At 36.4% G+C, this 22,379-nt stretch overlaps 2 protein-coding genes across 10 annotated transcripts in view; one reads left to right on the top strand and one right to left on the bottom strand.

Annotated features, from left to right (window-relative positions):
* The window catches only part of VRK2 (VRK serine/threonine kinase 2), a 46,682-nt gene extending 34,457 nt beyond the window's left edge, over nucleotides 1-12,225 (top strand). For 2 of the 6 annotated variants that reach the window (XM_066993434.1, XM_048060759.2), the window contains 5 exons: nucleotides 1,549-1,607; nucleotides 3,872-4,053; nucleotides 8,070-8,246; nucleotides 8,591-8,764; nucleotides 11,697-12,225. In XM_066993434.1, coding sequence (XP_066849535.1) covers nucleotides 1,549-1,607; nucleotides 3,872-4,053; nucleotides 8,070-8,246; nucleotides 8,591-8,764; nucleotides 11,697-11,927 — 823 coding nt within the window. In that variant the 3' untranslated portion in view covers nucleotides 11,928-12,225. Of the gene's footprint in view, nucleotides 1-1,548; nucleotides 1,608-3,871; nucleotides 4,054-8,069; nucleotides 8,247-8,590; nucleotides 8,765-9,445; nucleotides 9,580-11,696 lie in introns of all 6 variants that reach the window. The other 4 variants (XM_048060758.2, XM_048060757.2, XM_048060756.2 and 1 more) reach the window with 4 other exon arrangements.
* Nucleotides 9,393-22,379, bottom strand: part of FANCL (FA complementation group L) — a 31,441-nt gene continuing 18,454 nt past the window's right edge. For all 4 annotated transcript variants that reach the window (XM_048060761.2, XM_048060760.2, XM_048060763.2 and 1 more), the window contains 7 exons: nucleotides 15,645-15,795; nucleotides 14,641-14,724; nucleotides 13,978-14,023; nucleotides 13,807-13,888; nucleotides 12,909-13,025; nucleotides 12,494-12,565; nucleotides 9,393-12,022 (listed from right to left, as the gene is read on the bottom strand). In XM_048060761.2, the coding sequence (XP_047916718.2) occupies nucleotides 11,987-12,022; nucleotides 12,494-12,565; nucleotides 12,909-13,025; nucleotides 13,807-13,888; nucleotides 13,978-14,023; nucleotides 14,641-14,724; nucleotides 15,645-15,795 (588 nt within the window). In that variant the 3' untranslated portion in view covers nucleotides 9,393-11,986. The remainder of the gene's footprint in view (nucleotides 12,023-12,493; nucleotides 12,566-12,908; nucleotides 13,026-13,806; nucleotides 13,889-13,977; nucleotides 14,024-14,640; nucleotides 14,725-15,644; nucleotides 15,796-22,379) is intronic.

Here is a 22,379-nt window from a genome sequence, read left to right as displayed (position 1 = left end):
GTCTTTGCTACCAGTACCTGGGGCGATGAGGCCACTGTGCACGGGTAAGGGGGTATTTAAGGACTGCTGGTGTACTTGAGATCAGAAATGTTCATACCACAATTGGAGGGGAGTCTCCATTTGAATTAGAATTTAAGCTAAATAAAAGGAAAATGTGTACATTTAAATATTTAATTCCCCCAAATTGAAAACCCTTCTTCTGATATTAAAGAACAGCGCCTGGTGAGACTAAAGGTCCATCTAGCCTTGGATCCTGGTTTGAAAGATTGTCAGGAATGCAAGGTCTTAAGAATAAAAAAAGGAACTAAAATACTTTTTTAGTGAACTGTGTAATTTTGTTCTTATTTGAGATTACTTGTGTTTATTGCATAAGAACACAAAGTGACTGCAGTGTGAAGATGTGCATTCCAAGTAGCTATACATTAAATAATCCCATTCCTCTTTCCATTTGTTACAAAGTGCCAAGCCTACAGAGATAACTTCATGGGGTGGGACTCACAGCCCTGACCTTGGCAGCATCCTTCCGTTACCACAGAAGCAGGTCTTGGACCAAGGCATGCTAGGTGGATTCCATCCTTCAGACTTGTGTTGGCAGAACTTGGCTGAAGTTCGGGTCTCAGGGAAGCTGTTGCATGCCAAACCAATTAATTTGAAATGGCTGGCTAACCAGATTACGGAACTGAAGATTATTAGCCTATGTACCCCAATTTATGCATTTGAGAACATATCCTGTTCCTTGTTTGTGGACCTTTATGACTCCTTAAAACAAAACAAAACAAAGGATCCTTTAATAGCATTAGCAGCTAGGCTGCACTAATAGATTTCACTCAGAGCAAGGGGGCTGGTGCATTTGCAGGCTCCTCCAGGTGCTAGGAAATTGGGATACATGCCTGCTCAAAATGATCGCTGGTATTACTTCACCCATCTTTTAAGGTGTGATTCATTCTGAGCTCCAATTCTCTTTGCTATCTCTGTTTTTGGATAGATAGAAAGTAGATCTGTGCCCCGCCTTTTATTTTTTACTTTATTTTATTTTAGTTTAGTTTTCCACAGGACTTACAGAGGTTTATCTTCCCTCTCCCTCTCTCTGTCCCTGCCTTGCCTGCTTGTAATTTTGACAGCCATCACCCAGCTGCCTGTGAGCCTATATGGCAGAAAGAATCTGATGTTAAATTACTACTAGGCAGACCAGAACTGCTTCTTAAATTTCAAAACACAAATATTAATCATTAAGCTGAAATCAGAACAAGCTATTTCAGTTCAAAGGAATTTCTTTTCTCTCTCTAGAAAGCTTAAAACATCTGTGAAGGAAAACTTAAAAGCGCAGTCTTAGCTGTAGGCCAGGTCTTGCTGAAATCAGCAGTCTCTAAAGAGTTAAAAATATAGCTGGTAAGGGGAGATCTTGTTTTAAAAGCAGAACTGTGAATCATTAGCTATCCCGGAGGTCCACTCCCTTTGGAATTGAGACTTGCTGTCTACCTAAATCCCAAATGAAGAATCACCTGCTCCAAAACCACATTAAATTGTTGCACTCTCATGTTGTTTCAGACTTATGGATGAGCTCCCAGATTCAGTTATGGAATGGAATTCTTCTGGAAGCAGCTGTAGTAAGTGTGCTTACAGTGTCTACCATATAGCTTTTCAGTCTGTTACAAAAAACACCTAAATGTCTTACTCTATTTGGGGGAAGCAGAAGAAAAATAAAAGTAACACAAATTTAACCAACTCTCGAATTTCAATTATTAAACTTCCTTGCTATGCTTTGCACCTTTAGGCAGATGTGTTCAGATGAGTCATGCAGTGCTACCAGTCTCTAATCTTAGGACAAACCGAGAGTATCCGAGTCAGCAGCACCTGACTTTCCTATAGTGCAGCTCAGTTTTATCGAGCCTAGAAATCAAACTCGGGGCTCTGCTTCTCCTTTCCGTTTTTGCACCCAAAGTCCTTTGATGTCCTGTCCACATCCTTACTCTCCTCCCCTAAGCTTCCCTCTCTTTCCTCTGTCTTCCTGTGTTTACTTGCTGAGTTAGTTAAATTCTGAGGAGAAGGTAGCTGTGACTTCTTTCCTGCACATGGAAGAGACCAGGGTGAGGTTTCCACTATTAGCAGCTTTTTACGAGGTTTGGATGTGTCCCTTGCCAGATCCAGGAATACAGGTTTGGTAATGAGCATTAAAAGCTGAGGGACGAGGGAATTAGTAAAGAAATCTCTACAATGCTCAAGGATATGTTCTGTATTAAATAGGGTATTAAGATAACAAATAGTACAAAAAATTATGTAATTCATGAATGGAGGCTTTTGGAGAGGTTTTCCTTTATCCTGTTTGTGTAAAATCTGGCACTACAGTGGAAGTTCTTTGGATCCATATATGTCCAGCATAAGAATTCAGCCTGCTGTATCTGTATTTAGTTGATAACAGGGTAGTTATGTAATACTCATTGTTAGATTGTATGTCAGACTCATTAATTTAGGGTGTAATTTAATTGAACTAACAATTCTGACTTCAGTGGAAGTGGATCATGCCCTTCATGTACAAGCTTATTATACTTCAAGCATTTTTAACCTGAAGGCTTGTTTACTGCAGGGGCAGAAAGTAAATTTCTGGATGAGTTGAATGCTGGTCACTCTACAATAAATGATTCTTGATGCTTAATGATATTTAATGATTAAGGATACTTAATGCTTTTATTGCAGGAACTTCTATTGCTGCTTTCCTGCATTATCCCATAAGCAAGTACTAAGTAGATAATACAGGCACCGTGGGCTAAATTTTCAGCCCTTGTGAGCGGCAGTACAAAAATCATAATCAGTCTCATCTGTGATGCATGCTATAGAGTGACATAAGAGATCTCAGCCACATGAAATCCAGGGTGTCAGGAAGCAGTAACTATCCTAGAACAGAAGGAACTGTCTACAAAAGTTTTATCGCGTCATATTTTGAGTTTGAAAAAGCAAATGAAGGCATGGTTTGTCTTGTTATATGTCTCTTAGGTGAAATACACAAGTAGTACAGGGAAAACCCCTTTTTGTTTAGGGAAAACACAACGTTTCCTTCAAAGGCCAGGATCTATTTAGGTTTATTCACTTATTTTCATACCATTTCTGTATTTGAATGATTGGAATGCAGGGCATATTACATACAATATATTCATGATGTACATACGTATTTAGTAAATGTTTACTTCTGGGATTTTACCAGATGCTAATATCTGGTGAAGCACTTCACTTTTAGGATACACTTGGGTCTTCAACTGAAATAAAAGTTTGACAACCTGCCCCCCCCCCCCCATGTTTTCCTAATAGCATTATTTCTGCACATTCAGTGGTTTCCTTGTTTCTAGAACCGCTCAATAGTGATAGCAAAATAATGCTGCTGTTAGACTGTATTAGTATGTAAACAAAACCACTATTTGTTGGAGTATTAGAAGTAAAAACAAAATTCTGCTATTCTCCAAAGCATTCTAAGGATAATATCTATGCAGATTAAAACAGAGTTGTTGAGACTATTTAATTTTTAAAGTGGTATTATGATCCTTCAAATATAAACTGCTTCTATTTTATACAGAACTGTCCAGTATTTGTCAATGAAGTGTTTTGATTAATTATGTTTGAATAACTTTCAGTACCACACAAATTGCGTATGCATAACAAGAGATAGCACTTAAGGGTTAGCTTGTTTATCCAAGTCTATCTTTTCCTTTTCTCATCTTGTAAAGACAAGATACTGTCAGCTCTGTTTTGAGTGTTGTCTTCAGCTGAAATTTTGTCATCTTGTTTGGCAGCATAGGATTGGCATCCATTTTGGAATTAAATTCTTTTGAAGTTCTAGGTCTACACCAAATGAAATTTACATTTAAAATACACTCCACAGGTGAACTATCCAAGTTTTTGGCATGTGTTTATGGCTTAGCTTATGATGAGAAGCCAAAGTATCAAGCGCTCAAGAAAATCTTGCTGGATGGATTAGAGTCAAGTGGAACTCGCTACGATGGCCCTCTGGAATTTTCCACTGCAGGATGCGCACGAAATCGTTGTACTGCTGAAGCGTCAAAAGTAAGTAAGAGAGTTCTGGGATTATTTCCGAAATTGTTGCCTTTTCTTTTGTAGAAGAGGAAATAGTTTAATATTGCAAAATGAGACTGACACAACATTTCTTTTTGCCTTAAATACATAGTGTTTGTTAATTCCTGTTTCCCCTGGCTTTGCTAAAAAGTGGGATGTCAACCCTTAAGGAGGAAGAACTGTCATGAGTCCTTTTGACCTACGGCCTCTCACTTCAAAGTAGTAGGTCTGTGGAGAATGATTTACTTTCAGGATAATGGGGAAGTCAAGGACTTTGTTCACCAACATCTTGAAGAAAAGCCTGAATGCCAGTTTTTTCCTTCTTTCCAGATTAAAAGCAAAGTTACCTTTATTAGTGAAAGCATTTAATTCATTTTCTTACTTTCAAGCTGTTCTTTGTCATTTGCTTTTATACTCCTGCAGCCACTAATGTGGAGGAGGTATTATTCTGGGATTTAACTGCGTTATTGGTATACAGTGATACACTAACTTGGAATTTGAAAACTGACAGCTATCGTGTTACGTTTTCCTTTTGTACTTTTAAGTCTGAAGCTACGTGGTTAATAACACCGTGTTTTAATAAGTGGAAATTGAGGTAATTAGCAGTCTTACTGGACTTGCTGTGAAATGTCAGTCCCGGCATACCTCCGCCTTGAAACTACCCGTATGCAAAAGCCCCGTTTCTGTCTCTGATGCGTGTGCAATAAGGCAGGGTCAGGGTACCATTCATTTTTAATATTTCTGGTGAACTTTGGACCATCACAAGTGTACGTGAGCCAAGAATGCAGGATGCAAACTAATGTGACTGATAGGCTGCGAGATGAATGGTGATTCAAGTATCAGTGCACAGATGGTTCTGATTTGCTGAGTTTTGTAGCTGCTGCAACTGAAGACATAAAATATCCTTCTAGTCATAAATTAGCTCTTTGGAAGCAAAACCTTGGCACCAGAGCTTTACAACCTTCAATTAGTAGGGAAAGAAGTATTTGAATGACTGTGGTATTGACATCTGTAGGCCTGCATAGTAATCATTCCTAATAGAAGAGAATATCTGTTTGAGGGGGTTTTGCATGGCTAATTAACCACCAGTGAGAATATGTAATTTTTTCATGATCTCCTGATTGTCACCTTTCTCTCATGATACAATTACATTTTATTGTAGCAAGTGCCTCACAAACCAATTGTCAGCACTATTTACGTATTACAGAAGGCAGGATAAAAGTTCATGTTTAATAAAAAGGCACTGGGTTTTGATCTTGGTAATTACAGATACTTATTTTAGCAATTTTATTGACTTTTCTGTTTTTACCACTTTTGTCTTTTAATAAAACCAAAAGCTATTTTCGTGACAGAATTTCCCTTGCTATGATGGTGACCATGTTGTCCTCCCTAATTTCAGATGATTTTTTTTCTCCAGTTTGTACTGTTTTCTGAACTTAATTGAAATATCAGGTAGCTGTTAACTGATCTCCAGTGGATCTGGTTGGATCTCTGGTGCACATATCTTTGATTTCTTAGGGTTGGATACTGGATAGTAAATCTGTTTTCTTCTCATTGCCTGGTCTAAGACTTGTTCAGCATGGTGGCATAAAAGATAAAACCTCTGGACTGTAAAAGCTGCTGTAGCACTTACTGTTTGCAAGTGCACAACCCTACTGAAAAATCCATGAACGTGGAGTGTCACTTACTAGCACTCTGGTGCTGTAGGCTTAAGCAGAATTGTTTCTTGTGGCCAATGAGACTCGGGAGAGAGTCTGCATGTTGCTAGATCTTGACACCTATCATCACATTTTCAGAGAACTGTTTATGTTGACTGTCTTACTTTTTGGAATAATAAGAATGCTAGTGCTGTTCCAGTGATCACCTATTTTTTTTCCTCGAGTATGTTTCTTCAGCCAGCTGTGCTGCTTACATGGAAAAGTTTCCCCTAACAGTCACTGCAAAACAGCTGCAGAAAGGAAATTTCTAGGGTTATTCAAAGGACTTAAAGGGCACTTAAATACAAGTAGAGAGAGCAGGTAACTGAACTTTCTCTAAATTTATTGCTATTTTTAGAAAATCCAATATTCAATCTGTGGCTATTGACTTTGGAGAGTATTCAAGGCCTGGTGCACTTCGGTGCTACAGTCCTGACAGTGTTCGATGGCAGGCAGGCACTTCCCACTGTAGCTCTTCGTGACGCTGTCTGTAGTTATTCTAGTTATGACTCCTTTCATCTCACACCTCTGCGTTCTCTTTCCACCTCTCCTTTTTTCACCAGATATTCCTCCTATTAAAAAGGCAACCTAAAAATAGGGGGAGTCGCTACAAACCAACCCAGCTCCTCACTTCTTGCTTACGAGCAGAATCTGACTCTAGACAACCTGTCTGATTCCACTTGTACCTGTTTGGTTTGGGAAAAGAGGTGATCTTGGGTTAATCCCCTTTTGAGGACCAGTAACCACCCATAAGTACCAGCAAGGAGATCCTGTAACACCAGCTCTCCTTGAAGATGATGTGAGAAGGACTTGCTAGAGAATTGAATTTTAAGACGTAGCTCCCTGTATAGTACATGAAATTTGCCTTAGAATGACATAAAAAGTGTAACAGTGGCCACATCCTAGCACTTTGTTTCAGTTACATACCAAAAAGATGATAAAATATTAATTAGGTTAATTCTCAAATTTGTTTACCACAGTTTTTGGCACTGGATAAATACTCTCAGCTTTCTCACCTACAGTGAAAGTGCTAGGATCAGGGCCAAATGAAGTATGGTAAGGCCAGCTGACTAGTTGCTAGATTCCATAAATTTCATATTAAAAAAAAATAATTACAATACCAACTTGTCACTTTATTAGTAATAGAAGATGGTAATTTTTAGGCATAAATATTTTTAGAAGTGCTATAAGTCCTCTTTTGAAAGTAATTTTGTAATTTAAAGTATGTGTACGTTGTAGAGATAGCAGTTAGCTGTCAACAAGATTAGCAGTTCTTACATGATGCAGTATGGTGCCACGATGCAGAGAAAACAGCTTGGGCACCCAAACCCAGCTAACTGTCAGTGTGGCTCTGAGCCTTGCCTACATAATTCCATTTCTCAAGGCTCTGGACAGTGTTATGTCCTGAGGTAGACTGACCGAAACTAGCTTGAGTTGGCATTCAGAACAGATACACCTTTCTGTTTCTAAACATTAATAATTTTCACAGAATAGAACTATGGATTTGTTCTCAAAAGGTGTTTTGGATTCAGCTCTATGAAGTGCCTACTGACACTTTCAATGCTATTTGGGTTGTGCAATTTCTATCTTCTAAATGTATTTAATTTGCAGTAAGAAAAAGAAGCCTATTATTTCTTTTCTAGCTGCTATATTGAGATACAGCTGCTGCACAGAGGACCATATGCAAACATTACAGTTACAGAGTTATTAGCGTGCCAGAAGTACCAAAGGCATGTGGCATACAGCCTGTGTTTTGGCTACATTTGTCTTCCAAGTTACAAAAGCCAAAAACACATCATTTGATACCCAGTGCTTAGAGCAGCACTACGAAAAACTTGCTTTAACTCAAGCAACTATTCACCATGTATTCCCAATTACATTTCAGAAGACTGTAGAAGAATATAAGACTTCACTCTTAAATTAGATTACCTGGGCCAAAAGACTTATTGATTATCTTTTAGTCAGTTTTGCATTTGACTCAATCCAGTGATATGAAATGCATTCAGCTCTACTTAATGATACAGTGACTTATTGGCCTCATTCCCAATAAAGGTTATTAATGAATATTTTGAAAGGTATAGTTCAAGTTTATTATTATGTAGCATACTTCCCCAATACAGCATAGCTCTAACTTTGTACTGCTTGAAAAAGACATTTATTGATAAATAAAATGCTGAAAACAATTCTTTTGAGAAAGATAAAAGCTTACTCTCACTCCATGTTCTCAGGACTGAAGTGAAGTTAGAACAGTTTTCTTTTTAAAATACTGAGGGATTTTTTTACTAAACAAAAGTGTTGACTGTTCATCAGCAGGTTTGCTTACCAAAGCCTGTGCCAAAACCAGTTCAACAGAAGCAAAAAAAGATGGAGGGTGAGGAATACATGCGCCCAAACAAGGCCTGTACTGCGGTAACAGGCAGACGACTCCCAGATGAAGAAAAGCCAAGTAACTTACACCGGATGCTTCCACAACCAGAGCCTCAGCAGGTGAGGATTTTGGCATGGCTGTAAATGCATGGTATCTTCTGGGAGTTTGCGTGCTCTGTTAGCTCAATGTCCAGCTCTTGGGAAGGGCAGAGGAGAAGAGTGCTTGAAACAAGTCAAGCATTAAGTCCCAAACCAGCAGAAGCTGGCATATGCCTAATGGCTTGTATTATTCGAAGCATGCAACTTGGAAGCTTCTTATGTAGCCCAGGTAGTAAGTGCAGTCAAGGCGCTATCCTTACCTGTTTCCAACCTGGCAGGTTCAAATATCAGAATAGTACCTGTGATAATGGTGAATCCTGCTGATTATTTTTCAGCATACAAAATTACTGTCTGTCCATCAACAGGTTCACTTACCAAAGCCTTCGTGGAAACCAGTGCAAAAGAAGCAAAACAAGATGAAAGAGGAAGACGCCAACTATCCAAGCAGGCCCCAAGCCCGGATAACACACAGGCAATTCCAGGCTGAGGAGAAGCCAATTAAATTGAACAGCACAATTCAGGAGCCTGACCCACAAAAGGTGAGTTTTTTGGTTTTACCTTTGAAGAAAAGTGGCACATGGGGAAAGAAGGTTCAGCTTTATTAAAATAGAGTTTACCCGAAACTAAGTGTATGCAAACTTGATGTTTGCCACAAGCACTAGAAGTTTGTGTGTGGTTGCTTGGTCACACTGTTGCCAAATTAACACTCATTTAATTTTTTTCTATAGCTTTGTAGTAAAGCACTGGAACAGTGTGCATGCCCAACAGATTAAAGTGTTGGGAAACAATCTTTTTTCATCCCTGTTTTCTGTTGTTTTTGGTAGAAACTTTCTTTAGTAGTTACCTTTTTACATAGTAGAAAACTTGATAGCAGTCTTAATTGAGTTCCTAAATTCTGACTTTTTAATCTGAGGATTTTAGAAGCTAACCAACTCACCTCAAATATTATTAGTAACTACTGCATGAAAGTAGTGAATGAATTTCTACAGAATGAAAAATATTAATCAAGGTTTTAGTAAAAATAATGCAAAATAAGGTACATCTTAGTGAACATATTGTGCTCCTTCATTTTCTACAGAGCTTGAGTTTATCTTAGCAAATTCAGATGTTTGTTTCTTTCATATAGAAAAACTGTTAAATGAAGACAAGTTCTAATAAGCACAAAAATGCAACTTTTAATATAGCTTTATTATTAATACAAAATTCTTTGCTTCAAGCAGTCTGCTGATCACTGCCTGGAGACTCCGGTACAAGTTAGGAGAGTGAAGCAGAAAAAGCACAGCTGTACCTCAGAGCATCAGGCAGTAAAGTGGTGAGCAGAACAATTTCTGGAGATGTCTTGGCTAGTAGCAAGGTAGTCAGATTCTGAAAAGTCTCTGGAGTTTTGACACAGTAACACTGTTTCCGTGAAGATAATTCTGAGTGCTTCATAGTTCTTAAGTGCAAAATTTTAAAAAATATTAAGGAAAAAAGGTGGCATTCCCCCCGTTTATTTTCCTCCTATATAATTTGTTTAAAAGCTACTTTTACTCCTTAAGAAAGGTGCAGATGCAGAAATAGAGGCACATTTGGCTTTCCAGCATTACATAGGGAAAAAAAAATGAGCTGGTGTCCTTGTAACTTCTCCTGTTCATTTGAACAGCAAGCACACTGCATGGATTGTAGCTCTTGACACTGGAGCGTAACATGGGGATTTGTGTTTCCATCCTCTTTATGGGAGGAAGAAAAAATACATTTTACAGAAATGGAACTGATCACAGGTCTTGCATTTTATATTATTATTTGCATTTTGATTTAGCCTTTCTAAAAGCAAAGCCACTGTTCCAGTATGATTAATAATGCTTCATCTATGTAAAATAGTTAAAATGGATGTCCTATAACATTTAAGAGACTTAAATGAGAAACTGGAGATGGGAAAAAAAAGGGGCAGGATTGTTAGTCTCATATTGCAGACCTCCTCTTAATTTCTTTCATGTAATTTTGGGGATTGGTACAGGAAAACTGTATTTTATAGTAGTAAAGTTATGAAAATTCAGGAGGATACTTCATGCACAAAGGGGAAAAAAACTAATGGCTAATGCAGGAGCTGAAGTAATGAGAGTGTATGTCTGTCAAGTGTTCTCCAGAGAGCAATTCCAAGCAGTTTTGTTAGGCACCCACCTGGAGGAGTTAACTGCAGGCACCTTGCTCTGGCCTAGATGCTTGGATGGGATGGCCACCCTGCTCTTAATAGTAGCAGATGATGCAGGTAAAGGTCTGAATACAGAACTTGCAGGGAAAGTTGTTTCCCCCTGTTTTATCTTTTAAGGGAAGTACATTCAGGAAAACATCAGGTAGCTGCTGGGATAATGACAAGATGATGAGAAAGATTGAGTGGGTTTGCTTTGTAAGATGCTGCTGGAAAGCCCTTATAGTTTAGGTATAAACAAAAAGGAGAAACAGTTCTGTGCCACAAGGGGAACACCTGAATGAGAGGAGTAGGACAAAAAGAGTAGGATGCTTGTGAGAGACAGGACATCTGGCAAACTGGGAAAGAGAGAATGTGAAAGACAAGCAATGTCTAGAAAAGAATAAGGAAACAACAAACAGCAGAGAAGAAAAAACTTATGAGCTACTGTTATGTTGGACATCATAGTATCTGTCTATCAGACGGCGCCCATTTTTTCACGTCTGTCACTAGTTTGAAAGAGGAATAAGGCAGCTGATAATGAAGACAGGAAATTTCGAATAGAAAAATACAAATTAGATTACAAATGTTCACCAAGAAAGCTATATTGCTATAGTTGAAATTAAGCATGATGTATTCTCAAAAAGTAATATATTGTGAATGAGATCATGGAAAGGAAACCAAAGGTAGACATTTTTCAGACACAGTGGAAAATAAAGGTAAAATTTAAAGTTTTGGATTTGTGACAAAACAAACAGTAGTGTTTGTGGATTTATTTCAGAGATGAAAATCAAAAAGGTAAGCTAAAGATGCCATTGCTTCTGTAGACCTAAAAATCCAACCACCCTACCCAACTGCAGCTAAGAATATGCTAATAGGATATTTATGCCATCTATCATACATCGGGAGAAGTTTAGCTTCACTCTTAAAATGCAAAAAGTTACACAAGTTGAAACAGCAAATCAAATTTCAGAGTATTGTCTAGGTTTCCAGTCTTTATTAACAGGAACATTATAAAGACTTAATATATTAACATTTTTGGGAAAATAGATATAGAAGATTTTCAGCTGTTCACTTCATTAAGAGAGGGAGAGTCTCTATCTCTTTAAATGGTGTTTAACCATGCTTAATGTTATACACTTAATATACATCTGCAAATTCAAAAGTTAAGACTTTGTCAGAATTGCATTGCTTTCTCCAGAATAATTTAAATACCCAGATCTTTGGCATCTTTGTTTTTTTTAATCTGATTCACATTTCATTCACTCAAATACCAAGGTTGTAATTAATTTTTTTTCCTGCAGAAAGACACAGGAAGAGAATTACCACCACTCTACCCCCAAGCAACATTCTCAGAATCCAGAAAGAACAATCAAGATCAACTGTTAACTACAGATCATCCAGTATCATTGCAAGAACCTGGTCTTTCTATATTCACTATATTTAGACTTGCATTTACTGAAGAAAGATACCACTACAGTATAGCTATACTTGCGCTTCTGTTTCTAATACTGCTTTCTTTGTCTTTTACTTGATGTCACTGTTTCATTGTCTTCTGTTTAAATGCAGCAGTGTTCCCATCATGCTGTTTTTCTCAAAGTTTCTTCATGGAAGATTTCAGTGTCAGGGGCTTGAAAAATAGATTTTTAAAAGAATTATGTAAATACATATCTTTTAAAAGTAAGTTATCTCAACTTTCCAAATCTGCACTGTCGAGTTCCATATGCACTAAACTATTTTTGGGATGTTTTGTACTATGAATGTTGGGATTCAGTTTTTTTGGAAATTAATTCTTTGCTACAGCAACATTAAAAGAAGTATCATTAAAGATAACACCGTGGTATTTGATTATTCTAACACTATTATGTTGCTAACGTACTAGTTATCATAACATCTTTTTGCTGTTTCTGAAGATCTTTAGTTAAATACCAATGCGTTAACTGCATGGGAGTCTAAACTATTCTCTCTTTACCTCGCTGAGCAAAGGGAAGATAAAAGCTACAAAATGTATTTTACAAAAGCCTTTTTACAGTGCCTTGATTTTATCAAGGCTACCATACATTTCTTAATTCAATCACTCATTTTCACCAGATTTCCTTACCTTGTTACAATATGGACATTCACCAAAGATGACATTAAAACTCTGTCTGCTCGAAGGAAGGCCTTGTAGCCACTGCAACACAAATAAGCGAATTAAAATTCACGTTTCTTTCATATCAAATTTAAGAACTGTCTATTAACAGAGGATTTTGCAAATAGAGTTAATTTTACATACATCTGACCTGGTGCATGCCAAGCCAGTCTGTATAACCACAAAGCAGGGCGGGTTCCCTTCCACAGTGAGCTTTTTTTTTTTTTTTTTTTTTTAAGAATTTTGGATTAGAACACAAGAGGAAGCACAGTGGCTTTTCTAGTAATCCTTATGGGATTTTGCTTCATCTGAAATTTGAGGTGTGAAATGCTTATTTTTTAGGATCTGTCAGTGAGTTAACAGACAAGTTCGTCCCATTAATTACCTCATACAGGCAAGCCTGATGAAAAGGTTGTCCGCATCGGGGATCATCACATACTTGATCTGGGGTAGTGCCATCGAGTCGATAGGCATAGCAGATTCCACAGTCCTTAGTAAAATCCTTAAAACACATGTGTTAGTTTACAGTAGAACTGAAAGGAAGAAACAAGGGTGGAACACAGAAACATTTTCATCTATCTGGCTTTGGTTTTGCATTTTTTGTTATTTAGAATTACTAAACATATTTACAACATTATGGTCTTAACTGCGAGAGTAGTTGCTGGACATACAAGACTGCTTGGATATATTTTATCTTCTCACTGCATTACATCTAGTTTGACAAGTGTTTTCATGCTCTTGGGCCTTACCATTTCTTTTTCATCAAACATAATTTGTCTTTGTATTTGGGTATTAGACACAAGACCTCGCAGTCAGATATTACTTTAAAAATTTCATGAGTGAAAGCCAAGCTAGTAATCCAGTGTTACAGCATTGTCAAAAATTAATTCCAAGTTTGCTTGAAATGCACCAGTATTTGGATGGCCTCTTGTCCCCTCTAAGCAGCTCTACCTAATTAGAACTTAAGTCATCAACATCCATAACAGAATGTTTGGATTTTTCCACATCTCATTAGCTACTCCAGAACTTCCTCTTTCCCTTTTAATAGTGAAGCCTGTTATTAATCGCCTTACTGCTATGAAGGCCACAGGAAAGTGTGCACCTCTAATCAAAGGTTAACAAGCTCTGACAATTGTTGCTTGAAGTTCAGAAGTCCTTATGACAATATGTTAATCCAATTACCTCTCTTCTAAGTCTCTTATTTTTGCTGGCAGTTATAAAATGACCATTTAGATTTTACTTACTCAGAAATAACAACTGTTCATTAACAAAAAGCAACTTACGCTTTCTTCTAGCACAGCACGAGATGGAAAATCAATTTCTAAGACGTCTTTCAAGTTTTGTAATAAACTGATTTTGGGGTCCCTGCAAACGGGAGAGAAGGAGAAAAAAGTCAACACTAAGAACAGCAAACATCATTTTAGTTTTAAACCTGTATTACTAAAGATGCTTACCACAAGTGCATGTTGTTGTTCAGCTTAGTTCTCAAAGGGTTAACCACTGCAAAAAATGTACATAAATAATTATAGTATCTTTAGGATCCTCTTCTGTCCCCTGCCCAATTCTACCTCATATTTCAGCACTGAAGTGCAAGGTGTATTTGTTGTTGGCTTTTGTTTTTAATTACTTAAGACACCTAAGTCAATGACTGCCCTTAGTTTTAAAAATTCTGTATACTAGCATTTAAAATATCATACTATTGAAGATATGATTTATTTCCCTTTAAGAAGTTGGCAAAAAACTGTGGGAAGTAGAATAAAAGACAAATATTTTCACATGCTACTAGGACATATGTAGTAGATTCTTTTATAAAGAAAATTATATTAAACTATAAACATGGTTGGGTAATCATCTGTAGGACAAAGATTTCCCTGTAAACTGTGTTAGGAAAGCACTGGAGAAAAGCATCACTCAGAGCAAAGCAGCATGCCAGGGATTTAGGCTGTTAAAAAAAACAACAGCATCTACTGTGTAAAATTCTCCTACGCACAAAGCCTAATTCCTAGCTCCGCTTAAGCAGAGTTTAGCCCAGGAGCCCGGCATAGGTTACACTAGTATCTGCTCACCAGAGATCAGATTCTAAAAGTGAAATGAACAGCATATGTCTGCTGGCTTACCGTGATCTGCTCCAAGAAAATAACACTCAGGGAGCATGTTTGGATGCCTGGGATCTACCTCTATGGTCACTGAAACGTTGTTCCCTAAAATGAAAAAGCAAATCATATGTGAAGCTTTACTTTGCAATCAATTACTCAAAAACTGAAACATTAACTATTTTAGAAAAGTTTTAAATTAGTTATTTCAGGCTTTTTTTTTTCATTACTACAAATAATTAAGAAGTTGGTAGGTACCCAAATTAATTGTACAAAACATCAGTATAAAGTTTTTCTATTTAAATTTCAGTGGACTGTAATTAAAAATATCAGCTTCTTAAAAAAAATTATCAGAGACTAGTCTTAACACTTAGAGTTTTATTTTTGAATAATGAAATTAAATGTTATAATCAATTTGAAATCTTAGTGATATTTTAAAGGTAATAGAGATGTAAACATTATTAATTCCTCATCATCTTTTATAGTCAAAAAGACAAGAGCAAAGCCAGTATTAAGTAGTTTAAGTAGTAAAATCAATGTAGTAAATCCCTCCACCTCACTCTTTACCTAACCCACCTTCCCAGCTCTTCTGCCTTTGGACTTCCTTCTAATTCTCCTTTCACTCTTCCTGGACAGGATCCATCTAATATAATAAGTCCGTTAAAATGCTGGAATTTGTGAATGAGGCAAGGGCTTCTTTTAAGCTCTATTTTTACAAATACTAATTTCCTAGAGGTATCACACAAGTCCTCATGTTTTTGAGCTAGGTGCTCATAAGTTGCAGATATGCAATATTTTCCTGCAGAATTTTTCATTTTATATTGAACACCATAAAGTCATAACAATTTCTTAAACAGGCTCTGTATTCAGATGGAACGTGGGTTTTTTGTTTGTTTTTAAATAAAAACACAACTCTTAACTTTGTAAGTCCTACTTTCAGTTTACGTAACCTGATTGGATAAGCAGAGCAAATAGCAACCTGAGTTTTACTTTTAAAACCCAAGTGATTCCTTCAAATCTTTTTGTACCTATTGCGATTCTTCTTACTGTAGCACTCCGTGTGGGATTTTCTGGCTCAAGCACCCATGTCTTCTCATCAATTTCATCCATGGCATCCCAGAATTCTTTCAGTGATTCTAATGCTGCCAGGAACTGATTATGGATGTCTATTAAGGAGTTCTAAGAAAAGAAGAAATTTAAACATATTATATAGTTTCTACCTATAGCTATACAGAGTATTAAAACAAACAAAAAACCTGTAGGTAATCTAACAAGTGTTAAAATCTAGTATCCATCCAATTATAGTATGGTAGCAAAAAATGTTGAACCTTATATAATAATGCCTTTTTTTTTTTTTTTAATCGAAACACCACAAATTAAGTGTATCTGTATCCTGAGTATACATACTTTCTCTAATCCTGGTAATTCTAACATGCTGTGATATACATACATTATAGTTGCATTTGAAAGTGTTTTAGACTCCTTTTTTTAGGAAACTTTTCTAAAAAATGGTAGCAACTATTCCTTTCCATTATAACTTGTAACAAACTACTGTAAAACTTAAGTAAAAATCAGCATCATCTACTATTAAACTTCTAACATTATGATAGTTTGTCTCCGCTTCATCTGAGCAACATGATATAACACAGAGAAATGCCCACTAAGGTATATTGGGAAAAAAAAAAAGCTATGATATATAGCCAAATAATGTCGTAAAGGTCTCAAAATTAAACAGCATTAAACCAGGTACTTAACATTAGATTTCAAACCATGTAAATATGGTAAGAGAAGGAGAAACCATGCAATAATCAGAGGATTACACTCAAGGGATTTCAATATTTGAGAGTGGATTAGATGGAATCAAAAAATCTGTGATTATACAGGACAACAGACAGAACAGCAATGCAAAAGAAGTCTTTTAAACATCACTGAGCAAAAAAGAAGTAATTATTTCTACAGGAAATGGCTTCTTCAAGTAGAGAAAACACTCAGCAGTCAAGTTAACACCTTTCAAAATGCAGATGCCCACAGGTACAAAACATGAAGTTGAATTTATGGAACCAAAAAGAGGTGAAGAAAGCAAGGAGGCAAGAGATGAGTTTTATTTGGAGTAATACTCCACACAGGTTTTGAGCTGAAGTAACCCAGAGTCTGATGTAAAATGGAATGAGTGGAGGAATTTGGAAGTGTCACGAACAGACTAGTGGGAGCAGACCAAGCAGTCAAAACAAGGCTTCATGCGGATAGATGAAGCTACAACAGGAAAAAGTGAAGGTGTCAAAAAAATGGTAAAAGAAGACACTGAAGGGAGATCAAGTAGGGAGAAAAAAAAGAAAAATAAAAAGAAAATTAAATGATCAGTTCTGAAGAGGTATTTTTCTACAAATAACAGTAACACGAAATATACATGAAATGGTCTCCTTTAATATTTAATGATTATGTTCTACCTTTCTCACCTGGACAGAAAGAAGTAATTATATATATATATTTCTCCATCGGAAAAATATGATTTTTATATGTAATAAGTTTTTATATTTTATGCATACATATTCTAGAAAGAAATGGTGCAGCTTAGAAATAAAATGCTACATTTTTTCCTGCTGTTATTAAATTAAAGTAGGAAAGCACTTAAGCAGAAAAGTGTGAATACTGCCAATCTCAAAATGTAACGCTTATTATCTTTAAAAGCATTTTGTTACTTTTATAATACCTGAAGTGATATAATAGTGTCAGTCACTTAACCACATCTTAGAGTATAATATCTTCATCTTAAGTACTATTATTTCCAGTATTTTAATAATTTTCACAGAGTCCTGAAATGTGATCTTTTGTGCTCTGATGACACTTAAATTAATAGCATAATTTTCTGGTACTTGCAACAGTTGCTTTCCATTTTGATTTTTTACATTTTTCTGTATCACATACAGATAAATCCTCTAATAATCATTTTTATCTTTATCTTCTGGGAATTCAAAGGGTTTCACTAGAAAAAAGAAACATCAAGGGATTATAACCCACAGATAAGTTTTAAAATCCAATTAATTTTAATACTAATTGTAATTTTTCAATGATGTTCCTTAAAAAGGTAGTTAAATCTTTTTTTTTTTAAATGCACTGTTCATTTGATCTTATTTGCATGCTTCATTGATGTTACCAGCTGTCTCCTGCTATATACATAAATGCATCTATAGCTATTTAAATACATCACGTTTGTCATGCAAACCATGAAAACTATAACATTCCTTTTTATCTTTTTATTTGATTAACCAACTAATTTTTGGTCATTGCTCAACACACTTTTCTAAAATACTATCATGCCTTTTTTTTTTTTTTTAATCTACACATCACCAAGATAGTCATTAATAGTATCACACAGCACAAACTGTTTCTTGGTAACATTTGTACAAGTGCATTAGAATTTGTATGAAATATGTAAAATATTCTTTGAAAAATAAGACATTCATACTTCAGGATGTCATCACTGGCTACCCACCTGACTCTAAAAATCACTAGCAAAACTAAACTAGTTACTCCATCCTCTGTAATTATTAGGTTTCCATGGCCATCAGGCAAAACATACATTACAAAAACATAAAGAACATTGTGGCAGTTTAATCTTCCACAACAGCTCAAAACAAAATGAAGGTAATTTTAATGTCTAATATAAACCTTGCATGTTACTTGATGCAACTACTGATGCACTGACATCCGTTTCCCATACTAGCAGTAATTAGTAGCTAGCAGAGGTTAGGACTATTACCAGCATGAGAATAGTCACAAAACCTAAATGTAGTTTGCTGTGCAAGTGGATATCACAGTCTTTTCTAACTGAACCATGTTATTTCTTTCTATGGGATTGCCTACATCTGTTGCACTGGCTGGAAAGTGATCCCTTCGCAGCTATGCTCCCTCAGTCTGTAGGGTGACAGGGAATTTCTGAAGTCAGCACGGAAAGCACTAGTGAATGCACGGTTCAAGCTGAAACACTGCACTGGATTCTGACCAGATCTTCCCAAGAAAACAGATACTTCCACCCGGACATGGTACTGGGCAACCCGCTCCAGGTATCCGGCTTGAGAAAGGGGTTCCAGAGGTCCTTTCCTACCTTAACCTTTCTGTGAGTACGAACAAATCGTATCCAAGACAAAACATTTCTCAGACAAGGAATGGAGAATCCATCATTAGGAAAAGACAAAAGTTTCACTTGCTTTGACTAGCAAAACAGCGTAAGAGGGGATGTGATTATTATCCACAGTTATATTATGGTAGCTGTACAAGGGACCTAGAGCTAGAGCTGGTGGAAGGCCCATCAAATGTGAACTCACACAAAGCCAACAGCTAGAGCTGGGTTCCTCTCCATCACAGCACTGAGGTCCTGGCAATGCCTTCCAGTCCCAGGACACCCCATTACTTTCAGGTGGGAGCCTGGTAAGTTTTTGGCAGAGAGATACTGCATTACTTAATGATCCAGCTCCCTTCAGCTCTCTTTAAAGACCACCACAGAAACTGAGTAGCCCAAAAACATTACTGAGTTTACCAACAAAATGCATAATTAGAAGACCTCGCTCTGAGTTTCCATACAGAAAAATAAGAGACTGAGAAAACCTTAGTTTGGAATACTCAGCTCGAGACCCCTTCAGCAGGCTTTAAAGGATTCTTTGCATTAAAGCATCACCTCCAGTAACCATAGTCATAGCTGCAAACACTCAACACTTCTCCAGATTTTTCACATATCAAGTTGTGAGTATAGAAGACAAAGAATACAATCAGCGATGACTTATGATAGGAATGCAGTGTGACTCAGCAGTCAGTTTTCTCTCAACAAAGCATATATCCAGCTTCAAAGTTTTAGTTATTCTAGGCTCTATGAGACAAAAATCTGATATATACTGCTACACAATACACCAATATGATCCTCTGGACTGAACAATTCAGTATTAATTTATAGGGCCACGATTCTATGGTCTTAACATCTGAAAACAGGTAGGTATAGACACTGGGCTAACTAAATTGGTTATTTTACAGAAAAGCAGACATGTAAACATACTGACTTTCACATGGTTCCCTAGCAGCTTTAGAAAACTGACCGAACTTTTACTATTTGTGCTATCAGACTATACGTATCCTCCATTTATTTCAACAACTGGTAGGAGATGAAGCACTTATTCTGGTCAGTAAAAATCAGATATCCTGGACCCACCTAGAAGGCAACACATTCTATTGCTGCATCTCTTACCCCTAAGCTTTGTCCTTTCGGCCTCTCTGCAGACTGGCTTCATCCTAGTAACTTCTCTTCTACCAGTGAAGAGCATCATGTAGTTCTGCCGTGGTTTTGTTCCCATTCCTATCCTATGCACTCTCATCTCCATCTCATCACTGGTCCTCGTGCTAATTCTTTTAGTTTATTCTACTTCAAACACTTTCCCCAAGTTTACAACCACTGCTCTGTAAGACTCAGCTTATCAATCACTTAAATTACACTCTCCCCTTCAATTAAATGAATAAGAAGGAACAGAAAAAAAAAGTCACTCTACTCTTTGTTCTTATTTATAGAGCCAATAACTTTAAAGAAGTGCTACATGATACATGGTAACATTCTTGCCAAACTTTAAACACCCATTCCAAATCCTGGATGGATTGAATACTAACTAAATGGTAGTAACAATGTTCAAATTAAGATAAACACAGTGCATTTTATTAAAACTTGTGTTTAAAAAATATACAAATATAATTGATCTTTACTGTGAGGTTTGGTGGATTTTTTTTTGGTTGGTTGGTTGTTTTTTGCTAATTCTTCCTAACACAAAATTTGCTTATCCTTACGAATCCAGCAAAATTAAAATAATTGCAAAGCGTCCTAATGGAAAATGTAAAGCAGCTTAAACTTTAGGTGTTGTATGTATTCACAGATAAAATAAAATTTAATAAAGTGAACAGTGTTTGGCTGGCAAAGGGATCGCCTGTATTATCTAAGCAACATATGATTCTTTAGATTTGTTTGGACTACTATTTATTACTCATAAATTGAAGTTTAAAAATTTTCTTCCTTTTTAGCACAAATCCAACTGAGACACAACACTCTCAAATCTTTATAAAGTATCTTGTCAGCCATCTCCATTTTTTGTATTGATAGATGCATAGAAAACTGAGGTCTGTGAAGCTCCTTTGCTAAAAAAAAAAAAAAAGCAATTACGATACATTCTACTGTGTTTCCATCAAAATAACTAAAGAATAATCTCATTCATATCACTATACCTTCTGAATCTTGTATTACTGTTTCATTGCTGGCTGGCTGGCTGCATGACCTCATTAGTCATTAATTTCCACTCTCCTGACCTTCATGTAGCAAACCAGGTGGGCAGTGGTCAGTATAGAAACAATACCCTGACGTGAGGGCAGCAGAATATAGATGCTCTGAAACTGCAGAACCATGCTTACCGTTTATGCTAAAATCTCTAGACAGTACATTTATCTGGTTATTTAGAAAAAGAATGTAACTGAAATAAGTAGATGTTCTTGCACTTGTCATTGAGAAGCACTCTGCATTTATTTGGCACTTGTAACAGTAGCAGCAGCAGCAGCATTGCCCTTGGTGCTGATTTCTTACTACTCTAAAATGTCTCCTCTGAGCCAGAATACACTGGCTGTTGCTGATCATGCTGTGAGACACCTGCACTGGCTACTAGGCTTGTCATGACGCACAAAACCCTACCATCTTCAGCTTGACATTGTGCAAGTTATAATTATTCATCCAAATGAATATGTCAGAGCAGCAGCAGCAGACCTCTCATCAGAGCAAAAGAAAAATACATCAAAACATTATCAACCCAGCAGGAAGACAGGGACCATAAGGAAAATTACCCATTTTTAATATGGATGCCATAAAGCCATGTCTATTATTATACCAAAAAAAAAAAAACCAAACCACGAGACACCCAACAACCCCTCAAGTTTAAAGTCCATGAGCACTGAAAAGAACCTGAAATAGGCAACAGCAGGGGGAAAAAAAAAAAATCAATTACCTGAAATCTATTTATACTTTCTTTCACAGAAGTTTATATTATAATGGTGCAATTGCACAATTTCAGTTAAGCCTTGTCAATCTTTACCTTAAAGATGACCAACAAATATTAAAAATAAAGACCCATCAAAACTTCATGTTATTTTACTGGAATATATGTATAACATGTTCTCTTTCCCTTTTAGGAACAAAAAAAATTTCAACCACTTGAGGACATGCTAAATTGCTTTATCTAAGTTTAACCCTTATTTTACTGTGGCATGAAGACTGCTCACTATAATGATTTCCATGCATTTTGAGAATAAAAACAAATTTAAATAGTGTATGAAATGCAATTACTACAACAATCTTTTTTTCCCGTAAGTGTTAGGTTCGTGTCACTCACATACAAGGTCAATTTTGAAAAAGACTGGACAACTAAAACAAGGTTATCAGCATAACGCACAGGTTGTTGGTATTTGGTCCAACATTATAGATTATCTGCAGCTGGAATTCGTATCCTATGATTTCAAAACATATGTCTTCAGTTACATACCTACATCTATTGTTTGTGTTTTCAAACACATTACCCATAGGTAATTCTAACTGTAGAAAGATTTCAAGATATCAAGCTCTGGAATGCCATATTTTTTAACAGTAGATTTTTACTTTCTTATAGTGTCAATATTAATATATTTGCTTACATCTTTAACTTGTCAAAGAATGCTGCTTCATATTATGTTTTTCAAGAACATTTTATTAA

The sequence above is a fragment of the Anser cygnoides genome, chromosome 3 (genome assembly GCF_040182565.1).
Source record: "Anser cygnoides isolate HZ-2024a breed goose chromosome 3, Taihu_goose_T2T_genome, whole genome shotgun sequence".
Classification (NCBI taxonomy): Eukaryota; Metazoa; Chordata; class Aves; order Anseriformes; family Anatidae; genus Anser; species Anser cygnoides.
Note: the sequence above shows the minus strand (reverse complement) of the source record. Positions and strands in the feature narration are given on the sequence as shown.